Genomic DNA, 11490 nt, shown 5'->3' with positions numbered 1-11490 from the left:
ACTCACCATGGACTAGAAACGTTGGCTGAATGACTTCGTGACTTGGGTGAAATTGAAGGATGATTTCATATAGGTTCATTGACTGCAAAACACCACCCTCCCGAGACCCCTCTCGTGGGATTTCACTGGGCATGTTGTTAATTTCAATCACAAGAATGATAACGATCTTGGAATTAAAGATTAGAAACCAAAGAACTTAGGTGTCTCTTGGTCTGCACTGTGAAGCCGAGAATTGTGAAACAGTTGCAAGTTTTTTAAAAAAGGGTTGGAAGAGACCAAGAACACAACTTGAACACATTTTGCCAGCGTCTTTGCGACCTCTATGATTATATCAATCAAGTCTCATGATGAAATTTTCAAGTTAATGGAAGAATTTCGTAATCTTAGAAAATCCATTTGACTGGTAAATTGTTCAGAAGAAAACATTAATCTGATATCAATATTATATAGCAATATTTCATGTCACTGAGCACCAAACTACATATAAATGATAGCCATGTTGTTTACTCTCTATTTTTCCTTTCCTTCTTGGACAAGCTGAAATTTCAGTTTTATGTAACTGTGGTGCAGAAAGTTTAAAAAAATCCTGCTTTAAGACACAAGCTATTTGAACAACAAAGGTTATGTCAATTGTTCAAGGGAACTAAACGAAAATAGTTAAAAACCAATTTTTCGATTACAAGAGACCTTAGTTGTATATAAAGGTGTGGGATACAGTTTCACCAAGAAGGCACTCCAGCTATATGCAATGAACTGCTGCTATGCTCCAGAAAAACGACAAACAAATTTGGCATGGTAACCTGCAAGGCTGAAACATTAAGCCAGAAACATATTTTTAGGTGGCTTAAGCAGGAGAATGATGGGTCCAATTTCAACAGGTGGAGGATATATACCATTTCCTCCAATTAAATAAATCCTCCATACGCAGATTACTGAAAATCGTGAAGTAAAACTTAAAGAAAGCTTTAATGGAGCAAGTTAACAACTTGAAGTGGTTGAGAGTACACTTTGCCAGGCTGTTCCAAGCTAATGGTGTCTACGACGATCCTTCTCCCGGGATGAATAAGACTGGTAATCACGATCTGCATACACAGAAAGTTGTCAAATACAGTTCATCAGGAGTCAGGACTAAAGATCAGACAAAGTATAATATTGTTTACCTCGAGAAGAGTGATGTTTTGGTTTCTCTGAGTGACCTGCAATATTTAGATCAGCTTGAGTAAGACAAAGCAGAAAAACTAGCCAATTAGACATAGAAGAAACTGGACATTAAACATTCACGAACCTACATGAATGTCAAGAAGTTTGGAAATTAGACAATCGCAAGTCAACCAGAACTTACCTTTGTCTCTTGAACGATGACTCCTTTCCTTGGATTTTTCTCTCTCCCTTTCAAAGTCGTCCCTCTCCCTTTCCCTGTCAGATTCCCTTCCCCTATCACGTTCACGAGACTTTAGTCTTTCCTTATCCCTCTCTCTCTCCCTGTCTCTGCCCCTGTCCCTCTCTCTTTCCTTATTCTTTTCTCCACCAGCATCTATTCTATGGTCTGTTCTTCCTGGCTCTTCTTTTGACTCCCCTTCTGAAGGCATGTTTTTTGAGTCCTCATCACTCTTCTTTGAGTCCTTCAACTTATCAAGGACAGCTTTTGTTACTGCCTCCTTAGCGACTTCCTCAGTATCTTCATTCACTGGTGGAGCATCCAACAAACCTTCCTACAAAGAAAAAAAGGAGGAAAGGGGTTAATATCGAATTGGGCATGTTCTATGGCAGATGGATATCAAATTGAAAGACAGGTAAGTGCTTTTTACCTTAGATACAGGAAGCGATGGTGAGTCCCTTGATCTGTTTGATGTAGCAAAGGAACCTCCTTCCTTGCATACAGGAATGTATTTTGCTTTTGGAAGACTGTAAAGATGAGCGAGAACTCTGCAAACTTCATCTATACCAGCCTTGTCTGCATCAAATGCTTTCCACCAAGGAGGATTCTCTGGGAGGGGCACTTGAAATCTACGGGCTGCAGCATATACAACTCCACAGGCCACAACCTCACTCTTGAATCTTACACAGAGTGTTGTGCGCAAACTGCTCACAAATAAAAGCACCCAAAGGGTTTTATGGTTCAGAAACATTACAAATTTCTAGGCAATCGACAATTAATTATTGATCACTACTGCCCTGTTAGTTAAAGTTTCATCCAAGAGTACCATTACATCAATTAGAAGAAAAAATTTACATTCCAAAAAAAAAAAAAGGATACCTTGATGAAAGAAGTAACTTCCCACTACATCCCATTAAAGGTTTGAAAAAACAAAAGTGATACCATGGGCCGAGGATTAGCTTGGACATTTTAGATAATGATGATGGAGGGTTTCTGATTTTTCTTGTTGATTTGGTATATACAATATATCTCTATGTCACCAAAGAGGTACTTACTGTATTGCGGATACCATCTTATTTACATACTTCAACTATATGTTAATAATACAAGGAAAAGGATGTAGGCATCACGCCATCACCTGGTTTAATTTAAAACCAGCAATGGCATAATAAAACGAAAGAGATGGACATATTTCCTTTATTTGGAAAAATGAAGTGTAAGATGGGATTCCTCACAACATAGAAATTCGGAATGGATAAGAGAAAGACATAACAAAAGAAAAACAACCACGAAAAAGCTTGTCAAACTTCTAGTCATTTAATTTGAGTAGATTCCTTAAAACTCGAACATCTTTTTTTGACATCAGTTACATGACTATTTCATTTTTTAAAGGACAGATATAGATCTTGATAACTGTTATATATTCATCATGCCACACCTAATGTATGAACTAAAAAAATTTAACCAATTTTCAAGCTAATATCAGAGTTTCTGCTGCCAAAAAAAAAAAAAAAGATCGTACAGCTCAAGTGTGATGGCCAAAACACATATATAGCTTCAACAATTTTAAACTACTGAGGCGTTAAATGTCTACGTAATACATGACGGTGATCAAGTGCTAATATACCTAGTAGCAATTCAAGAAATACTTTCTGTTGTCAACACCAACATGAAAAAACATATTCAGATAAACATAACAACACCTAAACAATTTTTTTTTGAGAATGAAAACATAACAACACCTAAACAATACTCACCTGTCATTTGCAAGATTCCAAGCTTCTTGTCTCAATTCTGCGGGTGATTCAAGAGTTGCAAGGTAGTTTGATATAAATTTATGAGGATGCTCGACATGGCAGATGAAACCCATCTCTTTCAAAAGATGCCTCTCTGTTCTGATTAGGTCTGCTTTCAAATCAATATATTTCTGCAAAAGAGACCAAAAATATTGGAGAAAACACCAATGGAATGTATCAACTTGATGTTGTTACAATAAATAAAAAACCCAAACACCAATGAATGTAAGAAATGCAAACTTAGTGGGCACAAATGCATCGGAAGGAATAGCCCCTTAAAAAAACCAGGGTAAAAAGGGAAGCTGCAGATAGATGATTTTACTTATGAATTAATAACAGGAGGCTTGCAGCGACATTATCAGCCTCTAATGAGGTCTGGTGACTTGCAATTGTATCAAAACATTGATCTTACCATACTGGAAATATTATTGCAAACTAACATGTAGATAGAAATAAACTATTTTCTCAGGTAAATGAGATATCTAACCTTCGAAGATGTATCCAGATGTTCTACAGGTAAGTTTTCTCTCCTACATTCCATTCTGTGGAAAACAACAAGCACTTGCCTTGCTTTTCTCGGGCTTTCTTCAAGTTTTGATGCAAGCCAAACACAACTAGCAGCAACCCTCTGCAAGTTAAGACAAAACAACCCCGCATCAGGAACGAGTAACACACAAAACTTTTGAAGGAAGTAGGAGTAGGGACAGAGGGGAAAAGAAAGAAACCTTCACGTTAAAACGGGCAAATGATTTCTTGCAGTAAAAGCGATGAAATAACACCTGACCAGTGGCCATTACAGCTTGAGGTCTGAAAATTATCGTGTTAAGGAGACACCCAAAGCCAAATGCAGTGAACTTTATATCAGGAAAGTAACAGCAAAAATCAACCCAGTTGTTATGATTTATATACCTTCATATTAACGCACATAAAAAAAAGGATACAATCTGAGCAAAATTCCACATTCTTGAACGAGATCACAACCATAGATTCGAAGTGCTGTTTCTGTAACATCATCAATTCCATCTTTCCTAGAAGGAGAGTCTATAAGCTGCTCCTCTGCTAGATAGAATGTGTCTATTGCCGTGTAAATCATAGTTGAACTTCAAGAATCCCCTAAAACTGCAACAAGAAAAAAAAATTCGGTAACCCCACATAACCCAACTGTATAATCAAACTTTACAGAACATCACTGAATAAACTTTGAATCCTAATCAAATAAACCTACATGTATAAGCAATTCAGATTAAAAACACCCAACCCAAAAACAAGAAACAAGTTAAAATTACGCGTATAAGCGGAACAAATCTATAAACAAAAGACTGATTGTCGAGCCATGAATGAATCACTATAGGATTTGTAACAGAAAAAGAAAATAGCAAGTTACCCACAAACCCTAGAATGCTAATTGTAAATATATACATACATACAAAGCAGTGTAGTAGAGTTTCAAAGATTCACTTACATGGGGTAACCACGATTGAGGAAGAAGAAAAGAAATCTTGTTGAAGCGCTAATTTTTTTTCAAACTAATTCACTTCGGTTCGACCTAATATAGGTTTTTGAGTTTCGGGTTATTTGTATTATAGGAACATAATATTAGTATTCTTTTGTTTCTTTATTTTAATCCTTAAACACGACTGGTTTAAAAATATCTCTATCCATAATGTTGTTTGGTTCAGAAATATTTATACAGTTAATAAATATATCTTCCTAAACACATTTTATTTCTAATAAAAAATATTTTTTAATTAATAAATCAGTAGGAAATAATATTTTTTAAAAATTTGATTTATCAATTAAAATAGAATAACTCAAAAGATTAACTATATAAGAAAATTACACCTTTAGTTCACTTTTAGAAATATTTATTTATTTATTTTAATTTAATTATTATATTTTCACATGTAAAGATTAATGATTTTTCGGCTTCTCTTTGTCTTTTTCTTTTTTAAAGCAAATATTTTTGATACTATAGATTTTGAGTATTATTTAAATTGGAATACATATGATGGTATATGGATTAAAGTTTATTTTTTATTAACTTTTGTATTGTTGATACTTGATTGAATGAATGAAGAAGAGAAAACACAATCTAAAGCAAATGGTGTAATTTTCTTATCCATTGTCGGTGTTGAAGATAGTTAATCTCACAACTCAATGTACCTTTTTAACTGATAATCATCATCATATCATATTATATATCATATCATATATCATATATATATATATATATATATATATATATTACTATAAGTGGGAACAATTATCATATCATATATCATATTACTATATATAATAAGTAGAAATATCTACTACTTAGCACATGATAAGTGTTGGATGATATGTTCTTAGATTGTGTTGTACATCCTTCTTTTATGTTGTACCTTTAAAATTTATATTATTGGACAATTTAACACCATTAATTACCTACTACTTTATTAGCCGAAAAGTTAGACCTCATTTGGGCCCATTATATATGTTTTCAATTTTCAATATATGTTGTCTATTTTATTCTTTTTTTCAACCTTTTATTTTAAACTTCTTGAAATTTAATTACATATTTATTACTCTCTCTATACACTTTTAATTGTTATAATTTCCTTTTTAGAGTCAAACTATAAGAATTTTAACTAATATTTTACAATGTGTTTTTTCATCATATTCATATGCAAAAAACTACAATTTATAGTACTTTTTGTATAGATTTTGCATATTTAAATTTATTGTTTAAAATATCAAATTAATACAATCTAATTTAACTTTGAAAATTATTATATTACTACTATTAATAAGAGTGAATGTGAGGAGCTTCCCGTTTATGGGAATTGACAAAAAAATCCTCAGATGTTACTTTTGTAATTTCACATGAAAAATGTAATTCAATTGGTTAGCTAAAGGAGTAGTGCAACTGCATTTCATATTTTTTTATCTATTGGACTAATTTGTCCCCTTAAAACTCCAAATAATTCACACAACTTTCTGAAAATATGGGCCCCACTTATTACTAATTAGTTGTATTGCTTTCGTGACTGATATCAACTATTCTCTCTCCAATAATATTTCTCCAGTATTGACTTTATACATTTTTTAAGAAATTATAAATAAAAGAGTAATATTACTATATCATTCTTTAAATATAATAAATATAATGTATTAAAAAATATAATTGAAAAATGACTATAATTAATGATAAGGGGTAAACTATCCATTGATTTCATAAAGTGCACAAGTATTGTAGGACATTCCAAAATAGTATAATAGACAATAATTATTGGACGGATGGAGTAGGATTAAGTCTTTCTTTCAGTACTTTTCTCACATTAATTAATTTCTCTCAGCATTCAATTGTTGAATCTCTAGTAGAATTAATTAGAATATACTTAATACAATAAAAGTTCAAATAAGATTAACATAAAGAAAAATTTAAAAAATCCTAAAAATCTATCAACATATTAAACAACAAACAACATATATAACAAAAGTTCTAATAAGATTAACAAAAAGGAAAAAAAAAACAAAATTCTTAAAAATCATCAACAAACTACATACAAAATAAAAAGAAAGTTATTCCAACAAAAGAATACATAAAGTTAAAATGAACTTTAAGAATTCTAGCATCTTAAGCATATTGAGGCAAACATTTTAATTTAATGTCATTTCTCTCCAAAGAAAGAAAGGCATTGAATATTTTAATTTAATGTAAAATTGAATTTTTTGGGGTTATGAATATAAAAGGTTTGAAAGTTATGAATATTATTAATACTAATTAAAAGTAGAATTTATGAAGATGAAGAAGTATGAGTTATGAAAATAACTTTTAAAAATAATATAATTGAGAAAAATTCAAAAAAGGAGAAAAAAGAAAAATGACAATGAAGGTCATAGAGAGCGCCATATCACCGTTTAAGGTAGCTCTACTGATAATTGTGAAGAAAACATATTAATGGATTAAAAATCAAAAAGAGGTAATTAAACCCTAAAATATTATAAAGACATCTATAAAATTTGGTTGAAGCTCAAAATCTATTAGTTCCATATAAATTAGGATAGAAGAAATAACATATATTATTTTAAATAACATGAAGCGTACTACAAATCACACAATAATTAGCAACTTCAAAATTTAAAGGACATACAAAAAATTTGATCAACTCTCAAAATTCTACTAATGGCACATAGTTTGGGATAGAAAAAGTAACATATACGTAAAATGTACTATAACTCATAATAATTAAATAACTTCAAAATCTAAAAGACATGTACAAAATTTGCTTGACTTTCGAATTTCTATCAATGACACATAAATTCGGACAAAGAGAATATTGAAAATTACATTTAAAGTATTATTAACCACAATAATCAACAACTTAAAATTTAAAGAACATACAAAAAAATTGTTTGACCGTTAAAATTTTATTAATGTCACATAAATTAAAATAAAAAATAAAAATATATATTGGGCCCGTGCTAGCACGGGCTACTGTAACTAGTATTACTATAAGTGGGAACAAAAAAAGTTAGAAGTTAAAATATCAAAATAACCCTATAAAGTTAAGATACTACAATGATACCATTAATAAAATACATAGTTAAATAAATAATAAATTTTCTATAATTATTTTTTGGGTTTATCATATTTTATTAATATTAAATGAAGGAATACACATCAATCATCAATTTTATTTAGTCATGATGACCAAATTATGGAGAATTTAAAAAGTTGCAAAAGTGATTTATTCAATAATGTATATCATATCATATTTATATTCATATTCATATTATATTATGTTATATTATTTATTTATTTATATTTTATTTATTTATTTATTGAAAAGCTCCAAAGTACAAAGTTGAATTACCATTTTACCCCCACATCAAATAAAATATCCTATTAATTATATTAAATTGACCATTTTACCCTTTCACTAAAACTCTACTAACACGATATTCTGAACAAAATTGTAAACATACGTTCTATTAAATATTATCATTAGCAATAAGTGTTTTTTATTAACCAATTACAAGAATTATCTCTTCCTAACTCTAATTAAAATAGGTAGAATTTAAGGAGTAACAATTAATTATACTGCATTTTAGATCAAATTCATCTATACAAAAATATAATGTGAAATTTAAATGGACATTCTATCCTTAAAAATGTCTTCTGTAATTGAATAGTTTCAGCTACATTGAATCGGAGGTACAATTTTATTTGCAGTAGTTATTGTAAGCTATTTGGTTGCCAACTCTTTAATTTAGTACCTCTTCATATTTAACATTTATTTGTTTAGTATTTTGAGGTTCCATAAGATATATTTTGTATAGCCTTTTCATATTCTAATTCTTTATAAAAGCCCAAACCACACCATCAGAAAACCTTATCATTTTATTCTTTTCATTTTGGCTCCATAAGAACCTACTACTGTTTATTTCTTGTTTGGTGTATCTTCTCAGGCAAAAGGTAATACTATTCCTTTTTTTTTCCTTAATTAAAAAAAAATACAATACTTTCTTTTGGACAAATTTAGATTTTGCTTACGTATAATTTGTTATTTAAGGGTTGAATTTATGGAATAAATGTATAATTTTAATATTTTCTTTATTATACTTATGTGACATTTTATTTTTAAGTCGATTTATATGTCTATATTAAAAATAATTTAACCGTTCTTTTTTCTACCATACTGTTAATATCTCACAAATGATTGTGTTGTATTTCATAATTCAATTATATGTATATAACTTGATAAAAATTTCTGTTGTCAAAAATTACAGATGAGAGAATTAATAATTTTGAATGAGCCAAAGAAGACGAAGACAGACATGTAATTATTATTTATATATGTCAATCAAATATTTAACCAATGATTATTTTATAACAAATAAATTCTTTTTTTTTGTAGGTTTAGACTATGAAATTGATAATGAACTACTAGTCATCCTAAGGAAGACATATGTTGATCGAATTTCTCTAAAACTATTACAAAACACCACTCTCCTTCGACAACAAGTTGTATGCATTTGTAAAAAAGTGTAGGGTATTATTCCTTAAAAAGAAGGCGAAAACTTTAAGGCATTAAATCTTTTGTAACTATAATGTCGACAATTAAATTATGTGTTGTAACATGTTAAAAAAAAACTTTTAACAAGTTGAATAGTTGATATATTATAAGAATTGTATAATTGAAGTCATTATAGTATTAGTTTTGAATTCACTTGATAACAATATTTTTATATGATGTGTCTTGCAATGATCATAATATCAGTTGAATATGCTCACCGTTCTTTGATTTGAGCTTGTATTTTACACATCGTACACTTATATTTTAGAAGTATTTATACTAAAAAGTACTTCTAACAAAATAGAGAATCTTAATTTTTTTTTTAATTATGGATAAGCATTTGCTAATAAAATAAATTATTTCAAATTGGGCATCTATTTTTAGGAAATACTCCAGGTCACTATTTCTTTCAATAAAGACTTTCTTTATTTCGTAACCTTTTCTTTAGATGTCCTTTCTTAAATTGTTTTAATTTTCGAGATGAACAGAATGATCAAGTATTTGAGTTTCCATGTTGGAAGACGTTTGATTCTGCACTTATTCAATTTAGAATTCTCATCAATAAGTTGATTATACAGTATATGTGTCTTGCCAAAAGTGAGATAAATACTTAGAAAGTACTACTAGTTTAGTTATTAACATGATGATAATGATAATTTGCATTTCTCCCTTGTTGCATAGATATTCAGTGTTTTCTTCTGTGAAAATTCCTCCTGCGCCTTTTATGTCCCCTCTGTAGTATGTATATCATTTCATTAATGATAGTTTCAAAAGAGTCTATGAACCATCTTGGCCATTCAAAGAGGTATATCAAATACACTATGCCAAATCCAAAAGTCAAGCCACAACCATACCCCATTAGGACAGATTGCCAAGTCATTTCGCTAAGAAAACTTGGCTCATCTTCTTATTGTTCAACCGATGATACTGGTACTGATGCACTCTTATGCTTCCCACATTCATTGACAGTGGAAATCCACACAATTCAGAGTTTCCGAAATAGGAATCACTTTGAAACATATTGAACTGATTACTCTGAGGAATAGGTCCAACAAGATGGTTGTGTGACAGATTTAGGACCGCCAGAAATGTGAGACTTGCCAACTCCACTGGAATTTTGCCGATAAGACGGTTAAATGAAAGGTCCAAAGCTTCAAGAGTGCTCATGCTCCTCATTTCAACAGGAATGTGCCCAGTGAGGTTGTTATGAGATAAATTCAGCAGCAGAAGTGAATTCAAGTTCCCAATGAATTTAGGGATTTCTCCTTCAAACTTGTTCCTTGACAAATCGATTGTTGTGAAGACCTCCCTTAACCAAAGGTCTCCTCCTGAATGGATCCTACAGAACACTAATCTGAATTAGTCGATCTTGATATGGGTACCAAATATTGGATTTTGAAAAAAACAGGACAGAAATGACTTTGAGTCTTCGTCCTTTTTTTCCACTGAGTGGTGAACCTCACTTTCCAGCTTTGGGACGAATAACTTTTAATTTGGTTAAGACATCCGGTCAATCTATTGAATGAAAAGTAAAGTGATAACTATTTATAATTAGCATGGAATACATGAGGATTATGTAGACATGATTATATTGCTGAAATTTTTCAAAGTAACTATATTGGGGCGGATTTTACGTAGGAAGGTGGGAGTGATACGACATCCAAACACTAGGCTAAAACTATTTAAGTGAAATTCAACATTTTTATAATTTGACTCTAAAAAAGGAAAATATGACAATTAAAAGTGGACGGAGATCGTAATTGGTTATCACTAATATTTAAACATATAATTAACTAAATATTTATAATATTTTAATTTAGTATAGGGGTAAAAATAATATTTCAAACTTTCTAACTTTTTTTTTAAATATATATTGTTAATTTTTTGTCAAGTATTTAACATACCTCTGGCAAGATATGCATTGTATAAACAACTTATTATTGTCCACTTTGAATGTCAAATTCTTTGTTGGTGTGTTTAGTACAACTATTTAAAATTAAAAAGATAACATAGGATGCTAAACTGGCAATTGTTCCATTGCTATAGAAATTTTTAGCTTAGTGTCGGGATGTCGTATCACTCCCACCTTCCTATGTCGAATTTCACTTAAATATTTTTTTTTTAGAAGACTTTTGGATTTTAATTGGATACAAGAGAAGGTGTCGACAAACTCAGAAAAATATGTATCGATTTTGTATTTCTTTTTTCATTTATATATTGTTACGATTGAAGTCTTAAGAAGGATGTATATGTT

At 30.3% G+C, this 11490-nt stretch overlaps 1 protein-coding gene across 2 annotated transcripts; it reads right to left on the bottom strand.

Moving 5' to 3' along the window:
* Nucleotides 1-606: 606 nt before the first annotated feature.
* Nucleotides 607-4764, bottom strand: LOC125846726 (cyclin-L1-1). 2 transcript variants are annotated; one of them, XM_049526323.1, is made up of 9 exons: nucleotides 4637-4764; nucleotides 4116-4293; nucleotides 3900-3981; nucleotides 3662-3802; nucleotides 3136-3305; nucleotides 1809-2082; nucleotides 1343-1712; nucleotides 1161-1196; nucleotides 607-1082 (listed from the first exon to the last, which is right to left on the bottom strand). In XM_049526323.1, exons 2-9 carry the CDS (start codon nucleotides 4265-4267, stop codon nucleotides 1027-1029), a joined length of 1281 nt encoding a protein of 426 aa, XP_049382280.1. In that variant the 5' UTR covers nucleotides 4268-4293; nucleotides 4637-4764; the 3' UTR covers nucleotides 607-1026. The 2 variants fall into 2 exon arrangements, with proteins under 2 accessions (XP_049382280.1, XP_049382271.1); XM_049526314.1 differs by having other exon boundaries at nucleotides 1161-1238; nucleotides 4637-4665.
* Nucleotides 4765-11490: the final 6726 nt, after the last annotated feature.

The sequence above is a fragment of the Solanum stenotomum genome, chromosome 1, assembly GCF_019186545.1.
Source record: "Solanum stenotomum isolate F172 chromosome 1, ASM1918654v1, whole genome shotgun sequence".
Taxonomy (NCBI): Eukaryota; Viridiplantae; Streptophyta; class Magnoliopsida; order Solanales; family Solanaceae; genus Solanum; species Solanum stenotomum.
Note: the sequence above shows the minus strand (reverse complement) of the source record. Positions and strands in the feature narration are given on the sequence as shown.

What these genes read in the sequence shown, in the direction of transcription:
- LOC125846726 (XM_049526314.1), bottom strand. Translation starts at nt 4,267, where the DNA reads ATGATTTACACGGCAATAGACACATTCTATCTAGCAGAGGAGCAGCTT. An exon ending in CATCGCTTCCTGTATCTAAG is followed by an intron (nt 1,713 to 1,808) that starts GTAAAAAGCACT and finishes TTTTCTTTGTAG; the next exon opens with GAAGGTTTGTTGGATGCTCC. An exon ending in TCATCGTTCAAGAGACAAAG is followed by an intron (nt 1,239 to 1,342) that starts GTAAGTTCTGGT and finishes CTAATTGGCTAG; the next exon opens with TTTTTCTGCTTTGTCTTACT.